Source organism: Calonectris borealis, chromosome 29, assembly GCF_964195595.1.
Source record: "Calonectris borealis chromosome 29, bCalBor7.hap1.2, whole genome shotgun sequence".
Lineage (NCBI taxonomy): Eukaryota > Metazoa > Chordata > Aves > Procellariiformes > Procellariidae > Calonectris > Calonectris borealis.
In genome coordinates this window covers 1,918,387-1,944,950 of record NC_134340.1, presented here as the reverse complement: position 1 = coordinate 1,944,950, position 26,564 = coordinate 1,918,387, and the positions used below count along the sequence as shown (strand labels likewise).

General features: G+C 60.4%; 2 protein-coding genes across 10 annotated transcripts; both read right to left on the bottom strand.

Moving 5' to 3' along the window:
• Nucleotides 1-912: 912 nt before the first annotated feature.
• Nucleotides 913-10,107, bottom strand: SLC25A44 (solute carrier family 25 member 44). Of its 8 annotated transcripts, none has more exons than XR_012670418.1 (7): nucleotides 9,902-10,107; nucleotides 9,249-9,344; nucleotides 5,973-9,107; nucleotides 4,888-5,623; nucleotides 2,783-2,910; nucleotides 1,340-2,246; nucleotides 913-988 (listed from the first exon to the last, which is right to left on the bottom strand). XR_012670418.1 is itself a non-coding variant. In XM_075133475.1 (7 exons), the coding sequence occupies exons 5-7, from the start codon at nucleotides 5,507-5,509 to the stop codon at nucleotides 2,055-2,057; spliced, it is 942 nt and encodes a 313-aa protein (XP_074989576.1). In that variant the 5' UTR covers nucleotides 5,510-5,623; nucleotides 5,973-6,131; nucleotides 8,979-9,107; nucleotides 9,249-9,344; nucleotides 9,902-10,107; the 3' UTR covers nucleotides 913-2,054. The 8 variants fall into 8 exon arrangements, 7 of the variants coding, with proteins under 7 accessions (XP_074989576.1, XP_074989573.1, XP_074989574.1 ...); XM_075133475.1 differs by having other exon boundaries at nucleotides 913-2,246; nucleotides 5,973-6,131; nucleotides 8,979-9,107; XM_075133472.1 differs by having other exon boundaries at nucleotides 913-2,246; nucleotides 5,973-6,083; nucleotides 8,979-9,107.
• A 29-nt stretch (nucleotides 10,108-10,136) lies between these two features.
• On the bottom strand, nucleotides 10,137-21,363 carry SEMA4A (semaphorin 4A). Of its 2 annotated transcripts, none has more exons than XM_075133450.1 (15): nucleotides 21,041-21,363; nucleotides 17,482-17,622; nucleotides 16,181-16,341; nucleotides 16,000-16,062; nucleotides 15,801-15,899; nucleotides 15,251-15,359; nucleotides 15,019-15,135; nucleotides 14,772-14,902; nucleotides 14,505-14,674; nucleotides 14,274-14,424; nucleotides 13,828-14,017; nucleotides 13,609-13,724; nucleotides 13,359-13,525; nucleotides 12,181-12,293; nucleotides 10,137-12,067 (listed from the first exon to the last, which is right to left on the bottom strand). In XM_075133450.1, the coding sequence occupies exons 1-15, from the start codon at nucleotides 21,126-21,128 to the stop codon at nucleotides 11,436-11,438; spliced, it is 2,448 nt and encodes an 815-aa protein (XP_074989551.1). In that variant the 5' UTR covers nucleotides 21,129-21,363; the 3' UTR covers nucleotides 10,137-11,435. The 2 variants fall into 2 exon arrangements, with proteins under 2 accessions (XP_074989551.1, XP_074989552.1); XM_075133451.1 differs by lacking the exon at nucleotides 21,041-21,363 and adding an exon at nucleotides 19,502-19,587 and having other exon boundaries at nucleotides 10,138-12,067.
• Nucleotides 21,364-26,564: the final 5,201 nt, after the last annotated feature.

Here is a 26,564-nt window from a genome sequence, read left to right as displayed (position 1 = left end):
TGTGAAATGACAGAAACCGGCAGACTCCCTCGGCAAGTGCTGAGACTAACGCGCTTTTAAACTCAGGTGTCAAACTGAAGGTCTCTGAAGTTTATTAGTTGTCAAGAACTTTGCTGGTTAAGAGAGGAAAATTAAGCTTGAGAGTATCTCCCTACATTTGTGCTGTCTGCCACTTCCACGACACACACCAAGAATTACCCTGCTGGTAATCAGCAGAGGTTGATTATTATCATTTCTTTTAATATCGGTATTACTACCGCCTTTGTGTGAGAACGGGGCTGCCATACGCTCAGGATACTTCCTTGCAATTTTGTGATGCTGCTGTTCCACTTTTTAGAGCAGAATCCGCTATTAAGAGAAAGAGCGGATTGGCATCACCTTTTAAGAAACAAAACCGCGACCGAAGAGAAGCTTGCAGAACACACTGCTTGAACAGCTCTGTCAGTGGCTCAGGCTACATCACCTTATTTAACGCTGCAGAAAACAAAGGTGGGATTAAAATGACTCATCTGCAACCCCGTTAAAGAGTACTGTATCTTCTAACCAAGTTCTGCCCTTAAACATAAGAGTCTCTCTCCAACTTCAGCAGCATCTGTCTGTACTTGCTCCACCTCCACTGCGGCACATCCAGTCTCTGCACGGGCTGAACCGCAGACGTCGGGACGAAGGCGAGAGCCACGCTTAGCAAGTCCCAGGTGAAAAGACAGCTAAGAGCCTGGCAGCAGCCCCAGTTCGGCAGGATCAACGCTACAACCAAGAATTCCTTGTTACGGCAGTGAGCTGAAGAGAGGCGGCGATACATCTGTTATTTGGAGGTGTATCTCACCTCTCAGACATACAACTAACTGGGATGAGCACCATGCGTGGGCTGGCATCGTGAGAGGCAAATCTCAAACACCGAGACCAGCAGAGTGAAGTCAAACAATCCCTTTGTTCCTCCTCCCCAAAGAGCAGCCTCTTGCTTCGTCACTCGATTGCGAGTTTTCATCTGGTAAAAAACACAGACCGTAGCTTAAGATTTTGATCCAGCAAGAGTGTGCAAAGAATCGTCCTCGCCCTTCCCAAACAGGATAAGCAGGATTTAAACTTAGAAAGTATTAGTGAACCATTACTTCTTATTCAATATGAACATGCCAATCAGGTTTGAACTGGATCAAAAGCCAGTACAAGGTTTTTTTTCTTCCCCACCTCACATCCAGTTGTAGCTCAAATCACATCCAGTTCTCATCTCGGCAGCACAGCAATCTGACACTTCCAAACTCCGCGTTTGTTTGCGCTTAAACTAACTAAAGGTGGGAAGTGGCAGCAGCCACCCTGAACATGCAGTATTGACACTCACATTGAACAAGGCCACAGAACAACCACTCAGTCCCCCAGAAATCAGAATAAGCTTCCCTAAAATAAAAAAAAATTAAATAACAACAGATTAAAAACATAGGTTAGGTGTCAAAATTGCCATCAGCTAATTACAAACAGCCAACTCAACTCCTAACTTGTCTATCAGCCAGCTTGCTGTTTGAAGGATGAGAGATAGGAAACATTTTCCAAGAACATACAAAAAAAGGTATGTACAGATCTATTCAAAACGCAGTAAATAAGGTCTTAAATGGTTCCAGGTTACTCTCGTCTCACATCTTCTAGAAAGAAATGTGGTTGATTGGAGAAATTTACTTGTCTATTCTATTCTTCCAGCTTCCCACAGTACAACTGCAATCAGCACCCAACCCACCAGAGGGCTCTGCTGCAGTCTGTTAGACTCCCCTTCTCGGAAGTTTGGCAAAGATTAAAATAATTTAAAGAATAAACTGGCTTTTTGCTTCAGCCAGTAAGTCTTTAATTTAAAAAAAAGGGAATTAAGAACTTGCCAGGGTGCGTTCACACATCTGGCTGCTCTTGAATGAACTGTCACAGGCAAACACCGCTGCCAAGGACCCTTGTCCTGTGAAACCAGCCAGAGACAAAGGAGACGGCAGCTGCCTCTCCTCCCGAGCTTTCAACCGTGACGGTCCAAATTCAGAGGGTTCAAACGAAGGTTTCTCTTCCACCAGCTGCCTCTACCAGTGCCTCGAATCCACCAGCTCCGGGCGGAGGCTCAGCTTCTTCAGAGTTTCATAGCCCACCACGATGACGATGGTGGAAGGAGTGGCCGAGATGATGCGGGCAGAGAGGCCTTTAGTCAGGCCCCAGGGACCCTCCTCCGCCATGAGCTGTTTGAAGGTGAGGATGATGGAGCTCTTGCCTTCCACCTGCAAAGCCAGAACAAATATTCACAGAGCTGCCAGACGTCGCGCTGAGCTGCTCTGGGGTTCTGCTCCAACTCTAGAGACTACAGATCAGCCAGTCCAATAACCTTGATCTAGTCTCCAGAATTCCCTGAGGTGGGGGAAAAAAGGCAAGAAGTCCTAAAGAGGCAGCAGTAAGTGGGGTTCTTAGACCTGTCTCCTCCTTCCCCCACCTAGACGGGGCTGGGTCAACACGACAGCTCGAGTCTCACTAAAACTGACACTGCTAGAAGCACCTCTCCTTTTCTGAAGGATGCCACATCTGCTGGGGAATCTCATTTGAGCAGTCCAGGTAGGCGAAGCCAGCCTCGTTACCTGAGCTGCCTCCTATTAATGCTGAGTGCAAATTAAGCAGCATGATATCTAGGACAAAACAACCTACAGAGAGAGAAGGGGAGCCGTTTCCCTGAAGCCACAGAGATCAAAGAGCTGAGACCGAACCCCACCCCTGCATCACGCTGTCGTGGCTGTCAAACATGCCAAGCAGGCTGAGCTCTTACCTGAACCCGAGCCCTGACGACATCCATGGGGTTGGTGAGCGTGGAAGCTGTTGCAGCTGCAAGTGGCCCCGATATAGCTTGCAGGAGGAGATGGGGACAGTCTTTAGGAGTCAGGCTAGAAAGCTGTTCTGGGAACGGGAGAGAAAGAGAGTAAAGTTTCAGAGGAGTGGCTGCTTATCAGTTCCTTAACTCCACCTGCTAATTTAGATTGATTTGCAGTGGGCAGAATGGCTGATTTACAACCTGTCACCTCCTCCCACGGCATGTCTAAGTGGTGCTTTCTACATCAAACAGAAAGTTAGCAAAGCGCAGGGAGCAAGCCCGTAAACACCCTGGCGGCTCCGTGCTCCATCATACAGCCTCAGATCAGCTCAGACCTGCTGGGCAAACAGGGCAGAATAAGCTTGTACGTTCCCAAAACAGAGCACGGAAACATTCACCCCCCTTTAAAAGGCAGGGGGGGAAACCTTTAGACAAGGCCATCAGAAGTTGTCTGCAGAGATTCGCCCAGATCCAGAAAGCTGTCACTACCACCGAGCACATTGTCCAGGAGATATCTACAGGGTATCCTGCTGTGGGATCTCTAAGGAGAAAAGCGCTATGTACTGCCCATCCCAGGGACTTCCTCATTCTGCTCCTACTGCCTGGCAAACGGGATTTAATTCTCCCACACTTCTATTGGTTAAAGTTGCACGGAAGAGAGTCCAAAAGTCCTAGTTTCTTTGGATGATGTGGTGGTTGTGTCTATCTGGCAAGAGGGAAGGAAGCTGCTCTGTCCGTGACCCAGAGCGCTGATCCGAATCACTGCCAGCAGTGCACTTTGAGCCCCGAGGAAGGTTCAGTGACCCCTGCTGCTGCCAGCACACTATCCAGGGACAGAGGACGAGAAAAGGCAGCCAAAGCAGAGATGTGTTGACAGCTGGGGCTTACGTTTAGCATCATCTTGAGTTCCACTGCAGAAGACTAGGGAAGAGAGCAAACATCCGAGAGAGACAAGCTCCGTTCTCTCCGTATCAACTTGCTTGTTCTCAGATGTCCACTGTTGAACCTTTCTGGCATGAAAGTCTTACAATTAATACAGTGGATTTTGGTATTAAAAATGGTTGACATGGAGAGTGAAGGGAGCGCTCCCAAAAAGTTCAGACTAGACCAACATCCCAAGCTGCTGTTGCCATTTAAATGCAGCACCGATGCATAACCAATGCTCCCTACCTGTTACCAGAACGTGCCCGCTCTGAAAAGCAAACTGACATTCAAGACACCTGTGTTTTTAAAAGCAGGTGATTTCCGAGATATACTTTAAGCCTAGTACAGTGAAATCTAAGCCTCTCATTATCATCACTTTTAGGCAAATTGCTAGCAGGTAAATAATAGTCTAAAAACCACATGCAAAGCTGCATGACAGAAATCTAAAGGATTATCGGGGGGAGGAGGGGGGGAAATCTTAGCTGGCCAGTATCTTTAGTATTTGGTAACACCCTGAGGATTACCAGAGCTGAGCTAGGGAGAGAGAACATACTGTTAAGTGTAGTTTTATATCACATGGCTTGGTGCCAGTTTTAAAGCTATGGAAACTGAAGCATGATCTTAAGACACAAAACCACAGAAGATTTGGCCTTTGCCTGTTGTTTGGTTTTGCTGAGATTTGTGGCTCTAGAAGTCTTTTTGCCATATACGAGACTCCTGAGTCCATGTGAACTGAAAGACGAATTATACTTACATGGTGGCTTCAAAACTCTGCCCAGTGCCAGACAACAGCCCTCCTCACTTCCATGCAGAAAGCAAGCATTATTTGGGATTAGCGGAAGAGAAAGTTAGATGCATCAAGTCCCTTTTGTCTAGAGCCACCTACTTTTAAGTCCTCTAGCACTCAGACCCCTATTCTTTAACTCTGCACTTAAAACAATGCTGCTCTGTTAAACTTCCATCCAACATCTGCCAAATTCATTTAAATTGCACACAGCTATTTGTTTGAAGAGAGGTTCTGCTCCCGCCCCAAATCAAAGAGAGGAAGCAAATCACGCTGGGTCCACAGTTTCAGGGTCAATCTGAGGGGCTTCTAGGTCTCCTGGGATAAAATACATTCAAAGTCTCCTTTCGCTTACCGGCATAGAAGTGGTAGAAGGGCCACCAGACCGCACTGTTGGGAATATAGGTGAGCAGCGAGGCCACATAGCCCCTGTAGAAGCCTCTAAAGCCATCGGCCTTGAAAATCTGTACAATGATGTCCTTGGTTTGGCCAAAGACCAACATCCGCTTGCCACCTTGGTTCTGCACCTTAAACCTGCCCATGCTTTCGCCCTTCCTCTGCATCATGAGGTGCTGGGAGATCACATCGATGGGCACCGTGATGCTCTGGGCCACCAGGGAGGCTGATCCACCTGCCACCAGAGACTTCACAGCATTGTTGTTGTTGTACCGTGACACATACTTTCGAGTGAGCTCATACGTTGTCACATAGCACTGTCCAGAGATCAGGGTGAAAGTGTTGACCAAAAAACCTCGGTAGAGCCCAGCTGTCCCTTCTGTCCGCAGGATTTTCACAAAAGCATCAAAAGTCCCGTTGTATAGGCTCTTGCCCTTCTGAACCTGCAACCGTGTCCGGATGAGTGTGAAAGGGTAAACGCTCACCCGGATCATCATAGTCATGCAAATCCCAAACACGTAGAATTTCCTTTTGTCCAGGTGCTCCCACTCAATGATGGGGATGTTGCGTTTGTCTTCCATGACTCCTCGGAGTGGGGCAGGAGAGCTGGTATGCCCCAGATCTACCTCAAAAGTACAGAGCAGATCCAGGCTCAGCCCTCCTATCTTGACTGACTAGATTGGAAGTGCTGGCATCTGAAACGAGAGACACTTTCAGTAGATGATGAAGCACCTAAATTAGCTAAAGCAGCCTACATCACCTAACTTTGCGGATTTTCCTGAAGTACACAGAGAGCCCTCGCATAAACCATTCTGCGGGCAGAGCGGTGGGACCGTAACCGCAGGAAGCAGGGCCGTATCATGTGGTTGATGGCGGCGCCTTCTGATGTCGCCGCAGCTATTTGTTAAACTCGGACAGCAGTCTGCACACGTGGCTGTTCTCACTACGGTCCGGACTACTCCGCTGCAAAGCGAAGCTTGCCAGACTTTGCAAAGCAGTTTGAGATCCACAGAGGAAGAGCACTGCTCCAACAGCAAGCGCTACCTTTTAACGAACACGCAGGAATACGGATTGTCAACCAAAGCAGCTTCTCCCGAGTCATTCCGGGTTTGTGATGCTCCTAGATGTCAGGATGTCACTTTTCAGTTCCAGGCTCTGTACAAAGAAGGAAGTGACAAGTGTCCATTTGTGTTCCCAGATTCCCTGCACAAATTAGACACATTTTTCTGGGCATTTCCATTTCGACCTTCCTAAAGTTGGAGGGTGATGCAAGCCAGGGAAGGGGGAAGAGAAGGTCATGGAAAGAGGAGCAACAATGGGAGAGCAAGGCAAATGCAAACAGCCACGTAGAGTCTCCATGCTGGTGACCAAGAGCCTGAAAAGAAAGGGTTACGAATCACAGCCCAGGGATCTCTCACTGAGCAGTGCCTAACTGCGCTTTTCAGCTAAGGCGAGCAAAGGTCACCCTCGCTTCCAGTACTGCATTATCGCTTCTGGTATGGTAACACTCACAAACCTGCCACCCTTCCAATTTTGGCAGCATCAGAGTACCAGGAACTGGGGGACGAGGAGAGGAGGTCCTGGTTCAGCCTCCTCCGGCAGACCCTTGCTGAGCCTGGCTCCTGCCCCGATGCACTATCGCTGCGCCTCACCCCGCAGGCAGCCACGTCCCGGCAGTCACCAACAACTGCTTCCCCAGGACAAGACTCTCGGTAGTTCCACCCATCTCCCTTGTGGCTGTAATCTGCTCCAACTTGGTGCATGATTAACCAAGCTTGGAATAAGCTAACCTCCTTGCAGGGCCAGGCATATACAAACAAAAAGGGAAGAGCATCTCGAAGAACCAAGCCAACATGAAACTGATTATTTCACTGACCACAAGGACTTACTTTCCATATCAAAAAAAGCCTACAGATCTTCAGGAATAGCAGACTGGTAAATTATTAGAAAGGGCTTGACTGCAGCTGCATCACAGCTTATATCTCTGGCTCTGGCAAACGGGTATTTGAAGTCTGTGCACAGGCTCAAGCCGAACTGTCGGAGAGCAGAGCAATACCAAGTAGCTCCGCTTGCAAATGCAGAAAGCGGAACAAGTGTGCCAAAACCAGAGATCTGAAAACAGATCCACTTTGAATCCAGACTGAGCGAGAACTCAAATTTAACATGAGATGCAGTCAACACCATACACCAATTTGGGGGCCATTTTACGTTCTCAGCGTAATGCAGAAAGGCCATAGCATGAATGTCTCCAAATCACAGGCTTCACGAAGAGAGCTCAAACAGTCAAGAGCCATTTGGTTAGAAACGCAATAACAAAACAACTGGCAATTATTTACCACACAGAGAAGAAATAAGGATTATGAAATTATGGGGGGGGAGGCAGGAGGATGCTATTAACAGACCATTTCATTGCCTATCTGCCAACAAAATATTTGCTTAACATCTGCAAACAGCGTTACAGGCTGCCAGGGCTCCTGCTGATGGACAGCGAAGTTAAAAATACCCGAGGGCATCCGGGTCCAGCAGGAATGGTGGGGGAAACCCTATTTTACCTAGTACAAAGGAAACTACACTTCATTATTACAGTCAATTGACTTGACAGATAACGTATAACAAATACCATGGCTTGTCTAAACAAAAGTTGTATTGCTTTAATTATAATTACAGTATTACTGATTCGCTAATACAGGCATAATTAGACAGCATAAAGCTTCCTACACAGGAATTATCTGCACACAGCACCTATGAAAACATCATTTTGTTCTTGTTAGGAGTCCCACTAGCTTAGTATTTTATTAAAAAAAAAACAATAGAGTCTAGCCAATGCAATTTTCTGGTGAAGCCTGAGGGTTTAGTCCATACTGCAAATTCCTCTGCCACCCAAAAACTGAACCATGCGTAACAGAGCTCCCCACGTGAAAGGTAAGGTGTCCCTGCTAAGAAAAATCCTCATTGCTGCAATAAGGAAAACAAATGAATAATAAAAAAGTATCCTTGGTTTTTATTTAGTTTTATGTGCTATAGTGCTTTGTTTTTAGAATTTTAGCCATAACCTCCTTGAGGAAATACCTGTACTTTCTTTGGACTCTTACTAATAACTACTTTTATTCAGGATCTAAATTAGAAAGACAATGTCACTTTAATCCCAGGGCCTGCAAGCAATCAAAGCCATAAGTTCCTCCTGCGGGGAGGTGAAGAGGGAAAGCATCGCCAGGGATGCTTTGATTTGACCACCACGGCCGCAATTCTTGCTCTGCCAAGACGGGAGTTCTGCTCAAAGCATTTATTCTTCCAGAAATTAAATCTAGGGCCTTGCTCAGAGCAGTGATCCTGTCACATCCAGTTTCGGTAACTCTTTGATGATCTTTCAAGTAATTTTGGGGAGACTGATATAAAAGGAATTGCTAAATCTCAAAAGAACTGACCTGCCCTACAAAACAAAATACAAGTACACCAGCTTCCCTCCCAGGTCACGGAGCCATTCTGCACTTCAACACGTGAACAGCTGCCGCGCCAAAACTACACTTCAATAGATTATACAGACGGTGACTTCTCACCATGAACAGAAAAGCATTTCTTGAATTTCTGCCTAGAAATCAAAGCAGAGGATTACACCAAGCAGACTATACCTGCTTCTGCTCTCTCGCTAGTTTGCGGTATGACCCACAGGATACAGCTTCAGTCTGCTAAACACAGACCGCAACTTAGTAGGAACCCCCCCACAATTCATCTCCTTTTTAATGTGGCCCCATCAATCCGTTCTCCAAACCATTTTTGCTGCAGCTGTATCTAAATATGATTCTTTGGCAAATAAAGACAGGGCCTTTGTGTACCCCTGGCTAAGGATGTCTCCTGCTCTGCATACTAATGCCTTAGCACGACGGCCTGGGAACCATCCAGAAGCAGGCGGCGAGGCCGCCTTTCCAAGCCCCAACCGCTATACGCGGTTGCCTGTGGAGATCCTCTCAAGTGGGAAAGCACGAGATCAAAGAAATCCACTACAAGTCTCTCAGATTTGAAGCCTTTTATCTGTGCCACGTTACGCCGAACCTGGTCTAAGCAGGCAGCTCCGTTTTCAAAGTCTTTACCGTCGCACTCCTTAAATTTACCCCAGGATGGAAGCGGATATAAAACCAGCCTCGCTGAAGATCTCCAGCTCCTCCACGAGCAGCTGTCTCTCTGTAAATGATGAGGCAGAGACACTCTAAGGCCAGCACTTCCCAACACACCCACGGCCTCGCGCTGCCTTCCCCCCACCTCCCGTACGCGGGGAGCCGTGCGCAGGAGGCCGGCAGCCGGCGCAGCAAGCCACCCTCCTACCTTATAGGTAAAGCCATCAGCGCTTACGTTTGGCCAGACAAAAAACATCCGATGCGCTCCAAAGGCGGCGAACATGTGCAAAGTTTGGCGCAGGACCTGCTCAAGGTCACTGAGCGGATTAGCAGCGGTGCAGGCAGACGAGGAGCCTTTCCCAGCGCCGTGGTTTCATGTCGCAGGCATGTCCCCTTCTCTCCCCCCAGGCAGCTTTGCCTCCTGCAGCCCCGGAGGCGCAGGGGACCTCCATCCCCCTCCCCGCCTGCCCCTGGGCTCCTCAAGGGCGCAGCACCCGCCTCCTCAGCCAAGGGGGTCTCGCACCAAGCCTCCCCCTCCAACCTCCTCACCCCGCTTTCCCCTCCCGCCCCGGGGCACACCCCGCCAGCCGCCCCCCTTCAGCCCCGGGTGCTCCGCATCGCCCACCTGCCGCCGACCCCCACCCTCCCGCCCCAGAGCCAGCCCCCCGCACCGCCCCAGGCCCCCCAACCGCCCCTTCCCAACAGCTGCCTCCCCGCCTCCACCACCCAGCCGCCCCCGCCGCCCGCTACCGCCACTCGCCCAGGCCTCCTCCTCCTCCCGCCCCACAACCGAGCCCCCATTGCCGCCCCACAACCTCCTGCCCCGCGCCCCAGGCCCGCCCTGCCGCCGCCCCCATTTACCTCAGGCCGGCGGGCGGGAGGCCCCCGTCCCGCCCCGCCCCGCCGCCGGCCGGTCCCGCCACCCCATGGCCGCTTCCCGCTGAGGCGGCCGCCGGCCGGAAGTGAACGGCGGCAGCCGCACGCACGTCGGGGGCCTCGCGCGCCGGCCGAGCAATCAGCGCCCGAGCACCGGCGCCATCTTGGGGAAGGGCTGACGCCACTCCGGAAGAGACCCCGCGCGCTTCCGGCCGCAGTAAAGAGGGCGGCCGCCCGCTGTGCCCTGGGAAGAGGCGCCGGGAACAGAGCGCGCATGCGCACAGCGGGAGGCCTCGCCTGAGCCCTCACCTTAAAGGGCCAGCGCCGAATTACAGCTCTTAAAGGGCCAGCGCCGAATTACAGCTCTTAAAGGGCCAGCGGCCCTTAACGACTAGACGCGACTCCTATGTTTCCCGGGCAGAATTCACGTGCTGGCTGCTGGAAGGGCAGAGGGCACGGCGCGGTGGGAAAAACAGCAGAGATGCCCCGAGAGGAAGGGAGGGATGGGCGGGGGTAAGACGGCTGTTTCCCCCTTCCAGTGGGGTGGGGGTGCGTGTGCCCCCCGCCGGCTCCTCGCCCTTCGTTGCACTCGCGCACCCCCGCATTGCGCACACGCGCTGCGCGTGCACGCGCGCCTTGCACGCCCCCCAGGTTGCACACGCTGCACCTCGCACCCCCTCACCTTGCACGTACTGCAAACACACCGCAGCTGCCCGCACACCTCGCACACCCCCCCGTTGCATGCACACAAGCCTCAAAGCCTGAGGCCGAGGGGCCTGGCGCTGCCCTCCTGGACCCAGCAGCAGAACGCAGTAGCTTTTCCTTTTTAATAAAAAAAAAAAAAAAAAAATCAAATGTACAAAGAGCAGGAAAATTTACAGCTGGTTTGTCTTAAAAAAAAAAAAAAAGGCGGCTCAACGTCAGCAAAAAAAGCAGCAGGGGATGACCCCGGGGGGCAGAGAAGTGGGGGGGGGCTCCACCGCCTCGGCTGTCTGGGGGTCGGGGCGATGTGGGTCCCCCCCCAGCACCCAGGGTGGTGGGGAGCGGGGTGGGGAGGTCTGGCAGCGCCGGGTGGGTGCCCGTGGGGTCGGCCCATGGAACCCGTCCGGGCTCGGCTTTCCCCATTTTGGAGCTTTTATGGATCCCAGGGGTTTTTCCTGGGGGTGACACCAGTGTCAGCATCCGCCACCTCCGCCCGTCCCCACCCCACGGCCACGCCCTGCCCTCGGCCCCCCCGTCTTTGCCCCACGTCCCTCCTCTGTGCCCACGTCCTTTCCCTCTCCCCACGTCCTTCCCTCGCCCCCCACTCTCCCCCCCATCCCACCCCCTTGCTGCCTCCCCTGCTGCTCCCAGGGGCCCATCCCACCCCGCTGCCCCTCGCCACTACCCCCAACGTCTTACCTTACGTTAAAACACGTGTATTAAATTAAAAAAAAAAAAAAACAGAAAAAAAACTTCACATTCGTATCCCCCACACACCCCACTGCTTCCCCACGGTCTCCCCGACCCGGTGACAGCGTCACGCCGTGTCCCCCGCCGGGACGCGGAGCCTGTTGTTATCAGCATCGATGTCCCCATCAAGCTGGAGGCAGCAAGCGCGGGAGCCTTCCTCCTCCTCCTCCTCCTCAGTGGGGACCGCAGGGGCCGGGGGCTCTCCGGTCCCCCCGTTGAGGGGTACCTTCTCCCGGCGCCGGGATGGGGGGCTGTGGGGCGCGCTGCACCCCCGCACCTTGCTCCTGGCTTTCAGCTGGTCGTGGTAGGCGAGGAGAGCCAGGCAGGCGGCAGCGGCCAGCGTCACGGCCAGCAGCACGGTGACGGTGACAAACTGGGGCCAGTAAGACCGAGGGCTACCGGGGTCTGAGGACCCCCAGGCCAACCCCTCCTCAGCCAGTCCGTCTGGCTGGGGGGTCGCCCCACTGGGGTCCCGTAGCTGGTAATGAGCCACGGTCCAGGTGTAGCCGTTCTCGGTGGCCCGGCACTTGTAGGTGCCGGCAGTCCCCCGTTGCATGATGACCACCAGCGTGTGGTCGGGCAGCAGCGCCGTGTCCCCCCGGCCCCCCCGGCCGCCGGGCTGCTGCCAGCTATAGGTGGCCAGGGCGGAGCGGCGGGGGCACGGCAGGCGGACCACGGCGTTAAGCTGGGGGCTCAGCCCTGCGGAGGGGGAGAGCGGGGTGACGCAGCGCACCCCGTCTGCCCCGTCCCACCCTCCAGTCCCCGTCCCGCCGCACCCCCCCACCCCGTCCCGCTGCACCCCCATACTCAACTCTCTGCGGGGGGATCCTCCTGTGCCCCCCAGGCTCGGGGCATGGCCGCGCTCCTCCCGCGGTGGCACGTGGTGGCTGGGCTCCCCGCCTCGATGTCCTGCAGCCACGCGCTCCTGCGGCCGCGAGAGCGGCATCAGCCTCCCGCTCCCCTCCGCATCCCCCTTCCCATCCTCATCCCGCTCCCCTCCGCATCCCCCTTCCCATCCTCATCCCGCTCCCCTCCGCATCCCCCTTCCCATCCTCATCCCGCTCCCCTCCGCATCCCCCTTCCCATCCTCATCCCGCTCCCCTCCGCATCCCCCTTCCCATCCTCATCCCGCTCCCCTCCGCACCCCCCTTCCCATCCTCATCCCGCTCCCCCCCGCATCCCCCTTCCCATCCTCATCCCGCTCCCCCCCGCATCCCCCTTCCCATCCTCATCCCGCTCCCCTCCGCACCCCCCTTCCCATCCTCATCCCGCTCCCCTCCGCATCCCCCTTCCCATCCTCATCCCGCCGCCTCTCCGGCTCCCCCTTCCCATCCTCATCCCGCTCCCCTCCGCATCCCCCTTCCCATCCTCATCCCGCTCCCCTCCGCATCCCCCTTCCCATCCTCATCCCGCTCCCCTCCGCACCCCCCTTCCCATCCTCATCCCGCTCCCCTCCGCATCCCCCTTCCCATCCTCATCCCGCCGCCTCTCCGGCTCCCCCTTCCCATCCTCATCCCGCTCCCCTCCGCATCCCCCTTCCCATCCTCATCCCGCTCCCCTCCGCATCCCCCTTCCCATCCTCATCCCGCTCCCCTCCGCATCCCCCTTCCCATCCTCATCCCGCTCCCCCCCGCATCCCCCTTCCCATCCTCATCCCGCTCCCCCCCCATCCCCCTTCCCATCCTCATCCCGCTCCCCTCCGCATCCCCCTTCCCATCCTCATCCCGCCGCCTCTCCGGCTCCCCCTTCCCATCCTCATCCCGCTCCCCTCCGCATCCCCCTTCCCATCCTCATCCCGCTCCCCCCCGCATCCCCCTTCCCATCCTCATCCCGCTCCCCCCCGCATCCCCCTTCCCATCCTCATCCCGCCACCTCTCCGGCTCCCCCTTCCCATCCTCATCCCGCTCCCCTCCGCATCCCCCTTCCCATCCTCATCCCGCTCCCCTCCGCACCCCCCTTCCCATCCTCATCCCGCTCCCCTCCGGCTCACATGTCCTCGGCGGCGGCGGCGCGGGCGAGCTGGCAGGAGCCCTCCAGGCTGTGCCAGGCGCAGTAGGGGTCCCGCGCCAGCACGCACTCGGCGCAGCTCCGGTGCAGGCTGCAGTTGGCCAACGGGACTTGGAGGACGCCGCCGGAGTAGCCCACGTAGAGGATGCCCTGGGGAGGGAGAGGCGCAGGGCTGAGCCTCCCCGCCGGCCCCCCGTGCCGGGCTGGGGGTGGGCTCTTGGGTCATCCCCTACCTTCCCCGGGGCCAGCAGAAGGTTCTTCACCGGCTCCGGCGTCCGGAAGAGCTGGATGCTCTCCACGATGTGGGGACCCCCGGGCAGCTCCACCGCTTTGTGCAGGAAACCCTCCGCTGCGGGGGCACAGGGGACATCACCGGTGTTTTTTGGGGGGGCCAAGGGAAGGGTAGGAAGGGTGACCGGGCGCCCTGTGTGTGTACTCCCACGTAAACCCACCCGTGGCCAGGAACATGACGCGGTAGGTGGCCCCCGAGATGCCACGAGTCTCGTCCACCGCGATGCGTGTGTACGTGACGTCCGACTTCACCAGCAGCGGCCGCCCCTGGGTGGGTGACACCTTCCCGTCCATTAGGAAATGGTCCTTCATGAAGGTGAGGGCTTTGTCAGAGGAGGGCCCCATGTAGCACTGCAGGGAGAGAGGAGTCAGTGCTGGCATGGGGAAACTGAGGCACGGGGAAACTGAGGCACAGGGAAGGAGGGGGGGGGACGCCCCATCAGGTCCCCTTTCCCATCCCGCTTGCAACATCAACCATCTCACCCCAGTGCGAGCACACAGGGCAAACTGGGACAGACAAACCCCTCCCCATGGAGACCAGCGTCGTCCCCCGGGAGGGTCCCGTCCCCCCGGGAGGGTCCCTTCCCCCCGGGCGGGCAGCACTCACGCTGCCGGGCCGGGGACTCATGTCGGGGCCGCCGTAGACCGTCCAGCGGGAGCTCTCCTTGTTCAGCTCCTTGTACTTGCCCTCGAAGACCTCTTCCAGAGCCTCCTGGCTGTAGGCACAGACGGCTGCGCTGCCCGCCCTGCCCGCCTGCCTGCAGGGACAGCGAGGTGGGCACGGGGAGGAGGCCGGGTCCCCAGCGCGCCCGCAGCACCCCTGGGTGCTGGGACTCACCACTGCGAGGTGAAGACGGCGTAGAAGTCGGCACCGCCGTGGCGGCGGGGCAGGGCGAAGGCGTGATGGATGACGTTGAAGGGGAAGCGGCCGGGTTGCGAGCACACCAGCTGAGCCTTCAGGAACGTCGTCCACTTCTTCTGCAGCACCTTGTCCCCCCCGACATCGCTCTGCGGGAGCCGGGAGGATGCTCAGCCCCGGGGCGATAGGAGCTGGGTACCCCCATCGTCCTTCGTCATCGTCCTCCGTCGTCATCCCTGCACCCACCTTGCAGACGCGGGCCACCCGCGGCACCAGGAGCCGCTCGAAGAAATCGAACTCATCGGCCGTCTCCTCGAAGAAGAAGTAGACCTTGTCATCGCCAGGGATGCTGAAGGAGGCCACGAAGGCGGCGTCGGCTGCGGGGCACAGCCGGGGCAGGTGGGTGAGGAGCTGGAAAGAGGTGGGGGCTGCAGGCACCCCCTGGCTCGGGGAGGGTGAGGGGGGTCCTCCTAAGGACCTTCTCCCTGCTCACCCGAAAGCCAGCGGAGGAAGGCGTCCGTCTTGAGGAGGGTCCGGCTGCCCAGCGAGCGGGAGATGATGGGCTCGTTGCCCTGGAAGTTGTTCATGGTGCCGGCGTAGAGCTCGCCGTCTGCTCGGGGGTGGGGTGGGGGGTGAGCCGCGGCAGGGACCCCCCCCCGCCGTCACCCTCTGCTCCACCCCAGGGATGGGTGCCCGCCCATGGGGGCCACCGGCCCCGTACTCACCCACCAGCAGGGCCGTGTAGGTGTGCTGGGGGTCGAAGGGGCACTGGCCCTTCCCGTCCAGGAAAGGTTGTCCTCTGCCGCTGGACAGCAGCGTGAAGTTCTCCAGGTGCTGGGGGAAAGGGGAGAAAAATCAGCTGACGGAGTTAAAACAAAATCTGCAAGAAATAGCTGTGGTCTTCCTCTGGCCTGTGGAGAAGCTGCTCGGCAAGTGGGGAAACTGAGGCAGGACAGGCTGGCTGGGGTCACCTGAGGGAACCGGGACCCAAAATCAGGGGTTTACCACCTACATCTGACCGAAAAGCTGCCGAGAGCCATGGTTAGAAACGCCAGGGGCTCCTTCACTGCATGAAACGCAAAGATGCCCCTCGGTGGCGGGGGGCACCCAGCACCCCACGTCCCAGGGGGCTTCCCGTGATGCAATTAGCTCAACCCCCCCCACCCCGCTGGAGCTCCTGGCCCAGTATTTTGTGGTTCCTCATGGCAATGCCACAACATGTCCGGAGACCTCCCTGCCGCCCTCGTCCCCACCCGTGGCGGGGGGGACGCTCACGATGTAGGTGCACGCGGGGCTGAAGGCGTAGGTCCCGCAGACGTAGAGGTGGGTCTGGTTCAGGGCCACGAGGACCCGGATGAAGTTGAAGCACTCGGTCTGCGGGGGTGGGAAAGAGCAGAGGGGGGGGGGCGCTGAGCATCCCTGCAGCAATGTGGGACCCCCCCCCCCCCCGAGCCCCCCCATGGTGCTGTCTCACCTCCTGGCTCTTCTTCTTAAAAGCGCACTCGGAGGTTTTCTCGGCAGTGGGTCCCCACGTTATCTGCGGAGGGAAGGGAGAGGGTCCACAGTTGCTGAACCAGGCCACGACCACCCAACCCGAGTGGGGAAACTGAGGCACAGCGGAGGGCATCCTCCCAGTCTCCCCAGCTGCTGCTCACCGAGGCTTTGGCACGGATGCTGCCCGGGGTGCCGACGGTGAGGGCCAGCACCCGGTCGCGCGCCCCCACGTACAGCTCCTCCTCGCTCTCGTGCAGGAGGAAGATGTCGTAGTGGGAGACGTTGTCCTGGCTGAAATGGGTCAGGGTCCGTCGGGGGTCCCCTGGCAGGAGCAAAGGGGGATGACGGGGGCCAAGGGACAGGCACACATGGAGATGTCCCACCACCGCCATCAACCCCGGGCGGATGCGGCAGCAGCTGCCATCGCGGCTGCCGTCACCTCTCACGTAGGAAATGGGGTGCGTTGCTGCGGCCCTCGCATCGCCGCCCCCACTTCCCCCTCCAGGTCCCCCCCTCCCCCCCTGTCCCCTCTGGGTCCTGCTGCAAGAGCTGGACGTCCCCAAGCTGCAAAGCCCGCCCGTCCCTCGCCCTCTGACGTTGTTTTGCAAGAAACGGAGGGCATTTTTCCCCCGTTGGGCTGCAAGCTTTGCCCACGTGGCTTTGGGGCCACGGCCATGGGGTGATGCTCCGTTTGGGGGAAGCAGCACCCCAAGGTGCCAGCCTCGGGGCGGGGGTTACAAGCCCCCACGGTGCCCTCAAGCACAGCTGGGGGCTGCAGGGCTTCTTGTTTGTCCCCGCCAGCCACCGAAACAGGGCAAAAGAAAGGGGAGATTTTGCAATTCTCGGAATGGCTGCGTGGGGAAGGGGAAGTGGCAGCGCTGGCAGAGGCCTCGGGGGGGGCACGGGCCTGCCGTGGGGGCACAGACCTCTCCCGCCTGCCCGGACGCCGCCATCCCGCAGCACCCCCAAAGCCCCTTCTTTGCCACCTGCCATTTGGCTGGACACGCAGGCCACGGCGCCCTGTCCCGCCGAGGAGGCAGCTTTTTCCTCCATCCCGGGTGGCCCTGAGCAGACCCCCGGGTGCCAGGTGGGTGCCAAAATTGCTCTGCTAGAGCTGGCACCCTGGGGCGCACCCAGCTCCCACTCCCAAAGGTATTTGGGTGCCAACCAGCCTCGTTACCTCTGCCCCCGCGGCGGCCCCGTAGCCCTTTGCATCGCCCTGCTGCCACCAGCACCCGTCCCCAGCCCCAGTAGCCACCATCTCCCTGCCCCCAGCCCCGCGCAGGGCTAACGAGAGGGGTAACGAGGCTGTGATGAAGAGCAGCCCATGGGTCCTTGATGCTGGATGCTCAACCCTGGGGACGGATGCTCTCCCAAGCCGATATTGTGTCCCCCCCCCCCCGCCACCCAGCTTGTCCCCATCCCCTCCCCAGCCCTTTTGCTCTCTCGGTGCCGTACTCACCGCTGGGGAAGGCGACGCGGGGCAGGGGCTCGGCGCAGAGCATGGCGGCCGGCATCACCACACCACAGAGCAGGCGGAGGGCAGCTGCGGGCATGGCGGGGGGCGGCAGGGATGCACCCCTCGAGGGTCCCGGCACCATCCCTGCGGGAAGGGCGAGGGTTAGGGTAAGCGCTGCCGGGGCTGCGTGTTACCAAGCGGAAATGAGAGGGGGGAAGCCAGCACCAGGCGCGGGGCGGGGGGGGGTTGCAGGGCCCCGGCATCTCAAGCCGCGCGTGGCCCCCGAATATGAGCCGAGAACTTCCCGCTGCCACCCCGGCACAGGCGGAGATGTCCCCACGCCCTGCTGGGCTCCCTGCACCGGGACCCCCCTGGCACCGGGGTGTCCAGATGCTCCTGCCTTTGCCCCCGCAGAGCCCCACAGCGCCCGTCCCCGTCAGGGATTCCTCCGTGCGGCTCCATCAGTGGCCGGAGTGTCCAGAAAATTAGCGGGGGGACGGGACACCCCCCTTTTGCAGCTCTTTTTGCAGCTCTTTTTGCAGCTTTTGCCAGAAGCAATGGGGAAAGAGCAATGTTTCGAGACCCATGTGGTCCCCGGGACCCCTTGCAGGCAGCCACCGTGTCCCCAGCAAGCGGCATTACCTCTCCGGCAGGCGAGGACAGAGCTGGCTCACCTCCGCCCCTGGAGCGTCGGCACCCGGCAGGCGCCCGGCCGCAGGGGGCTGCGGCCAGAAGACCCTCGCGGGCCCATGCCCAGCGCCCGGCCACGGTCCAGCCGCGCTGCCAGGCTCCCAGCCCGGCTCGTGGCAGGGCTCGCTGCGGCCCAGCCCAGCCCAGCGTGGCCCCGCCGGGGACTGCGGGAACCAGAAAGTCCTGCTGGAAGAGGACGAGCCTCAGCAGGTTGGGGCAGCGGGCGCCTGCTCCCGCCTCGCCTGCGTTGCGTCCCCATGGGGAGGGCAGCGAAGCCTGGTGGAGAGAGCCGGGATGGGAGCCGGGGTGCTCTGCTCCTCCGAATGGGGTGCCCAGGGGGTGACGTGGGGGGAAACGGGGTGTCCGGATGCGTGGGTTCGCTTCCTGGCTTTGGGGAAATCTTTGGGGTGAGAGCAAAGCAACGTCGTTTCTCCTGCTGACTGTGGGGATCGGCAGCGGGTCTGAGCATCACCCCTTGAGCACTCCCCGCGGGGCCGAGCATCGCCCCCACAAACAGCGCCGCGGGGCCGAGCATCACCCCCACAAACAGCCCCGCGGGGCCGAGCATCGCCCCCACAAACAGCCCCATGAGCCCGAGCATCGCCCCCACAAACAGCCCCGTGGGGCAGGGCATTGCCCCCACAAACAGCCCCATGAGCCCGAGCATCGCCCCCACAAACAGCCCCGCGGGGCAGGGCATCGCCCCCACAAACAGCCCCGCGGGGCAGGGCATCGCCCCCACAAACAGCCCCATGAGCCCGAGCATCGCCCCCACAAACAGCCCCGCGGGGCAGGGCATCGCCCCCACAAACAGCCCCGCGGGGCAGGGCATCGCCCCCACAAACAGCCCCATGAGCCCGAGCATCGCCCCCACAAACAGCCCCGTGGGGCAGGGCATCGCCCCCACAAACAGCCCCATGAGCCCGAGCATTGCCCCCACAAACAGCCCCGCGGGGCCGAGCATCGCCCCCACAAACAGCCCCGCGGGGCCGAGCATCGCCCCCACAAACAGCCCCGCGGGGCCGAGCATCGCCCCCACAAACAGCCCCGCGGGGCAGGGCATCGCCCCCACAAACAGCCCCGCGGGGCAGGGCATCGCCCCCACAAACAGCCCCGCGGGGCAGGGCATCGCCCCCACAAACAGCCCGTAGCTCTCCTGGCAACCAGGCTCCCTGCAGGCTCCATCCTCCACCCCAGGCTGCTCTGGGACAGCTGTGGGTGAGAAACCCACCAAAGCCAAAGCCCTGGGGTCCCCCCCAATACATCTGAGGTACCCCAATATCCCTCTCCAGACAAGGCTGAGGAGCATCCTACCCTCTCAGGACCTCCTTACCTGCCTCCCCCGGTGCCACCATCCGCCCGCCGGGACCCCAAGCCCCGGGAGGGCAGCGCTCTCCCCACCACCTTGCTTGGCCAGGACAGAAGGCTCCTTGTAAGCACAGAAAGTAGGTTACTCTGCCCCGGATTTCCCACTTGGCGAAGGGTTGGCTGAGAAACGGGGCCGCACGGAGGCTTGGACCGGCCGCATTGTTCTGCCCTGGGCCGGAGCCACCGGGGCCGGCAGAGGGGGAGGAGGGATGGGAAAGGGAGCGGAGGCTCCTCGGTGAGGCTGAAGGCTCAGGGGGACCGTGGCAGGGCTGGGGAAAGCCCCCGGAGAGCGTTGCCCCGGTGCGAGCCAGCTCTGGTACTGGGTGTGAAGTGAGAGCAGCCTCAAGGCTGCTCCAGCGGCATGGGGAGCCGAAGCTCCGTCACAGCCCTGTCCCCTCTCCTTTCTGGGTCTGGGGACACGCCGGGGGGGACGGGCATGACACCCTCCCTGTGCAGCAGTTGGCACCTGGAAGGGGGTGTCACCAAGGGCCTCTCAACTTTGGGGTGATTTAGTTTTCCCTGGTGCTTTTGGGTTCACCACGGCCATGGCTTCATGGGACTTGGTCCCCTGTCCCACCCCCTCTCCAGATTCCCTCCAAGCCGGGGAATATTTTGCTGCCAATAAACACGCGTCCTCCTTGCAAAGGGAGGTTTAACCTGCCCCGGGACAGAGCCAGCCCCAGCCCGTGTGCCCAGCAAGGTGAGACACGATGGCGCAGGGCAGACGTGAGGCTGGTGGCCACGCTGGCACTCATCTCCTGGCTGCCGAGTCTTTCCCCGTGCCTCAGTTTCCCAAGCGGCTGGGAATTGGGGTCCCCCCGCAGCAGAGTGTGGTCCTTCTCCGCCGCTTGACCCCAATCCCCTGCTCATGTTCCCCCCCCAGGAGCATCCCTGTGGCATGGGGAGCGCAGGGAAGCTTCCAACAGCCAGGCAGAAGTCAGGGGCTGGGGCAGCCCGGCTCAGACTGGGGGAGGCTCCTTTGATCCCCCCAGACCCAGAGCAGGAGGGGGCATCGGGGAGACGGAAAGCAAGGGAGGAGGAGCGGGGGGATGCAGTAAGGATATGGGAGGATGCAGGGGAGGAATCTGGGGGTGCAGGGGGTGATAAGAGAGGGATTCAAGAAGTGGGGAATGCAAAGGGCAGGATGCAAAGTGTGGGGACAGATGTGGGGTGGTGCGGGAAAGAGAGAGGAGGATGCGCAGGGGGGAATTGGGGGGTAGAGGGGATGTGGGGGATGCAAAGGAGATACGAGAGGAAGAAAGGGGGATACGGGAGGGGTGCAAAGGCAAGGATGCAAGGTGGGGGATGCAGAGGAGCCCTCCCTGGGGTTGGGACCTCAGCCCCTTTGTCACTGCCTGGCAGCATCGGAGCTGTCTGGGGGGGGGTCCCAAAGCCCGTCCCCACTATGGCGACTGCCCCCAGCCCCGGTTCTGCCTCACGCCCCCGAGGCGGCACCCCCAGCCCGTCCCCAGCCCCGTTCCGGTCCCGGTCCGGTGGTACCGACCTGTGGCAGCCCCCGCGCCCGGGCGGCCGAGGAGGCCTGGAGGGACCAGCATCCCTGCGGGGCCACCGGATCCTGCTCCCGTCGCCATGGCTACGGCTCCGGCTTACCTCGGCCGGCTCCGGCTGGCCGCCCCCCCCCCGCAGCCACGCACGGACACACAGACAGGGCTCGACAGACGGACACAGGGCTGCGCACCCTGCGCTCGTGCACAGGCAGGGGTGGGCGCACACCGGCATGCACACTGGCACTGACAGCGCAGACCTGCACACACGTGCACACATGCATGAATGTGCACACACACGCATGCACGCACCCCCCGCCCCGCCCAACCCCCCACAGATGTGGACAGACAGACAGCACCCACACGCGCACAGTGGCACACCCACGTGTCCCGTCCAACACCCCTCTTGACACATTCCTGTGCCCCCCTAACTACGTCGTGTCCCTTCACCCCGTCTTTGTGCCCCTCTATTTGCACCATGTCCCTGCACCCCCATTTCTGCATCCCTGTATCTCTACTGCATCCCTGCACCCCATCTCTGCACCCCCATATCCACACTGCCTCCCTGCACCCCTATCCCTGCACCCCATCTCTGCACCCCCATATCCACACTGCCTCCCTGCACTCCATCTCTGCACCCCCATAACCACACTGCCTCCCTGCACCCCATCTCTGCACCCCCATATCCACACCGCCTCCCTGCACCCCATCTCTGCACCCCCATATCCACACTGCCTCCCTGCACCCCTATCCCTGCACCCCATCTCTGCACCCCCATATCCACACTGCCTCCCTGCACCCCTATCCCTGCACCCCCATAACCACACTGCCTCCCTGCACCCCATCCCTGCACCCCCATATCCACACTGCCTCCCTGCACCCCTATCCCTGCACCCCGTCTCTGCACCCCCATATCCACACTGCCTCCCTGCACCCCTATCCCTGCACCCCATCTCTGCACCCCCATATCCACACTGCCTCCCTGCACCCCTATTCCTGCACCCCATCTCTGCATCCCCATATCCACACTGCCTCCCTGCACCCCACCTCTGCACCCCCATATCCACACTGCCTCCCTGCACCCCTATCCCTGCACCCCATCTCTGCACCCCCATATCCACACTGCCTCCCTGCACCCCATCCCTGCACCCCCATATCCACACTGCCTCCCTGCACCCCTATCCCTGCACCCCATCTCTGCACCCCCATATCCACACTGCCTCCCTGCACCCCTATCCCTGCACCCCATCTCTGCACCCCCATATCCACACTGCCTCCCTGCACCCCGTCTCTGCACCCCCATATCCACACTGCCTCCCTGCACCCCTATCCCTGCACCCCATCTCTGCACCCCCATATCCACACTGCCTCCCTGCACCCCTATCCCTGCACCCCATCTCTGCACCCCCATAGCCACACTGCCTCCCTGCACCCCTATCCCTGCACCCCATCTCTGCACCCCCATAGCCACACTGCCTCCCTGCACTCCATCTCTGCACCCCCATAGCCACACTGCCTCCCTGCACCCCTATCCCTGCACCCCATCTCTGCACCCCCATATCCACACTGCCTCCCTGCACCCCATCCCTGCACCCCCATATCCACACTGCCTCCCTGCACCCCTATCCCTGCACCCCATCTCTGCACCCCCATATCCACACTGCCTCCCTGCACCCCACCTCTGCACCCCCATATCCACACTGCCTCCCTGCACCCCTATCCCTGCACCCCATCTCTGCACCCCCATATCCACACTGCCTCCCTGCACCCCTATCCCTGCACCCCCATATCCACACTGCCTCCCTGCACCCCATCTCTGCACCCCCATATCCACACTGCCTCCCTGCACCCCCACCTCTGCATCCCTGTCTCAGCCCCCCCATCGCCGCTCACCCGTGCTGGCTCTGGCTGTCCGCGCTACCTGGCTTTGGGGGGTCCCAAGAGGGGGATCGGGGCCCAGCCGTGGTGCCACCAGCAGCTGCCAGGGTCTGGTCCCCAGCAGGCCACTGCCACAGCACCCACAGCACCCAATTTTAGTTGACGGCACTTCCCCCCCACCCTCGAAACTTCCCTTGTGGGGAAGCCTGGCCCAACTGGCGCCGGCAGATCCCACTTCTCCTTCGGAACCTGCCTTCCTTCCCCTTGCCGCTTGTGTGGGAGCAGGGTGCCCTGAGCCCCGAAACAGGATCCCCCGCCATCGCAGCTTCCTCCCTCTGCCACCGCATTCCCTGCACGACCTCAGGCGAGTCACCTCGTCCCCAGCCTGCAATTGCACAACCGTGCATGAGACACCCAGGAAAGGTGCCAGCCCTGCTGCTTTGCACAAGCTGGGGTGCCACTATCGACACCCTTAAAAACAGCAAACCGGGAACGGGCCCGTCCAGGGGCCCCTTTCCACCCCACGCTGGGGGTACCAGCCCTGCCCAGGGCTGGGGAGCGGACCCGAGTGCCCCCTCAGCGGCTCCCCCCTTTCTGCTGCCCCGGTTCCCACGGGGCTCGGGAGGTCGGGAGCCTTTGCCTGGGAGTCGTAAGGAGCTTGTGCCTCGTGCCTGCCGGCCCGCCGGCGCTGGGGGCTTAGCCGAAGCCTGCTGCGGGGAGGCAGAGCCGCCCTGGCTCCCTCCCACCCCAAGGGTTGAGCCGTGGCCCCCCCACCCCTGCCTCGTCCCCCCAAGGGTGCCCTGTGGGTGTCCCACGACATGCAGCACCTTGGGGTGCAACCTTCGGGGGGTGGCAGCGGGCATAAGCTCACATTTCAAACCACGCTTGGGATTAGCGGGGCGGCCTGACCTTAATCCCCCCGGGCACGCAGGGGCCTGGAGGGGGCCAGCGGGGGCCCCAGCACCCACTCAGCCATGCCCCGGCCCAGTAAACCCTGGTGGCTGCCGGACGTCAGGGTCATTCCTGGCTCTACCCCACCCCAGTGATTGCTCCAAGGCTCCCTGTGCTAGATTTTTCCCCCCAAAAAGCCTGATGGTCCCCAGCGTGTGTCCTCCCGTGTTTGTTTGCAGTGCCCAAACCCTGGTGCTCCCACCCGGCCGTGCACCCTAGGGTGCCTCTGCAGAGACCCTGACGCTCGGTGCACAAGTGAGCGAGGCCGGGTCATGGTCCCCTGCGCTGGGCTCCCATTTCCCTCTTGCCAGCCTCCCAGGGGAGCCCAGAGCCGGGCTCAGCCCCGCAGGGCTGCAGGAAGAGCTGGAGAAACCCAACCCTGACTCGGTGCTTCTGCTGGAGCAGGGCTGGGCTTCTGTCACAGGCACTTTTGTGCATGGTCCCCGTGGGCTGTGTGAGGTCCCCGGGGGCCATACACACTCCCCATGGGCTGTGCAAGGTCCCCATAGGGGTGTGCAAGGTCCCCACGGGCTGTACATGGTCCCCATGGATCTGTGCAAGGTCCCCATAGGGGTGTGCAAGGTCCCCCCGGGGCCATGCAAGGTCCCCACGGGGCTGGGCAAGGTCCCCACGGGCTGTAGATGGTCCCCATGGATCCGTGCAAGGTCCCCATAGGGGTGTGCAAGGTCCCCACGGGGCCATGCAAGGTCCCCACGGGGCTGGGCAAGGTCCCCATGGGCTGTACATGGTCCCCATGGATCTGTGCAAGGTCCCCACGGGGCCATGCAAGGTCCCCATGGGTCTGTGCAAGGTCCCCACGGGGCTGTGCAAGGTCCCCAAGGTCCCCACAGGGCCATGCAAGGTCCCCACGGGCTGTAGATGGTCCCCATGGATCTGTGCAAGGTCCCCATAGGGGTGTGCAAGGTCCCCACGGGGCCATGCAAGGTCCCCACGGGGCTGTGCAAGGTCCCCATGGGCTGTACATGGTCCCCATGGATCTGTGCAAGGTCCCCACGGGGCCATGCAAGGTCCCCATGGGTCTGTGCAAGGTCCCCACGGGGCTGTGCAAGGTCCCCAAGATCCCCACAGGGCCATGCAAGGTCCCCACAGGGCCATGCAAGGTCCTCACGGGCTGTACATGGTCCCCATGGATCTGTGCAAGGTCCCCACGGGGCCATGCAAGGTCCCCACGGGGCTGTGCAAGGTCCCCACGGGCTGTATATGGTCCCCCCGAGTCTGTGCAAGGTCCCCATGGGATGTGTATGGTACCTACGGGGCTGTGCAAGGTCCCCACGGGCTGTGCAAGGTCCTCGTGGGGCCGTGTGGGGACCCCACAGCTCGTGCAAGCCGTGGGACACCGAGGGTGGCCAAGGGGCACGGAGCAATGCCGCCAGCTCAGCCCTTCCCCAGCGTGACCCAGCCCTGCCGTGCCAGCACGCCCGGGTCCCGTGGGGGAACGTGGGGACAACCCGTGACATTTCCCCTTGCCTCCTGACCTAACTTCTCCCCGCAGCGTGGCACCAGGACCACGAGGTCCCAGCAGCGTGGTTGGCTTCCCCCCGCCATTCAATAACCCGCTATTTTGGGCACAACCTCAGGATTTTTAGGGCGCGGCGGTGCCGGGCTTGGGGTCAGGGTGGATTCCCACCTCGGGGACAGACGTGGCACAGAGGGGACACGCTGCAGCTCCTTGGCATTGCCAGCTGTGCCGGGTACCTGTCGCGGCATTGTGGTGCTGGCATCCCTCTGGCAGAGAGACGGGGGGGCAAACGGGGCACAGGGAGCGGGTGGCACCCTGCGTGTCCCCTGCCACCCTGCGAGCACCCACCTCTGAGATCCCCCACTGTAACCTCCCCTCCTGGGAGGGGACATGGGTACCTCGCTGGGTCCCCACAAGCCAGCCCAAAGCTGGAAGGTGGCAGCGATGCCCCAGAGACCCCTTGGCACTCCCTGCCCTCGCGAGGCTCAGCCCTGCTTGCACCCAAGTCCAGGGCGATGTGACCCCGAGCGGCTGGGGGGGACCCAGGCATCTGAGCACTGGGATGGGGGGTACCCCCAGCATGGGCACCCCGGGCACCTACCTGGCTGTACCTGCGCCCCGGCCGCCCGCCCGCGCTCCCTCACATTGCGGCTCCCCAGCGCTGTGCCCGGTAAAGCCGATTACGCGCCGGCTTTGTGGCTCTCTCCTTCTCCCCGGCATCTCCTGCCGCCTCGCTCCAGTGCCTGGCACGGCCCCGGGGGGGGCAGGGGGCTCCCCTTGGCGGGGTGCCGGGGCCATCCCCACGGTAGGAGCAACCCTGCACGCAGGGGCTCACTGTTGTTCTCCCCCCCACCCAGTCCATCCCATCCAGGGGGATGTCTGCTCCCCAAAACCCCAGGGGGAGGAAATTTCTGAGCCCTCTCCCCAAATTCCATCCCCTTCCCATATCAGTGCCGGGTCCGGGGGGGCTCCTGACCCTGCAAGGACCCCAGTTGCCCCAGTTCTCAGCATCCCACCCCGGGGCACCCACCTGGCTGAGTCAGGGTGCACAGGGCCACCCTGCATTCCCCCTATCCACGGTAGGGTGCTGAGCCCCAGCCCTGGCTGCGGGGCTAAAAGACATCCCCCCTCCCCGGGCTGAGAGCGAGCCCCAGGCTGGGGTGCAGCAGAGCCCCCCCCAAATCCCCCCCAGGAGAGCAATGACGACAGCAGAC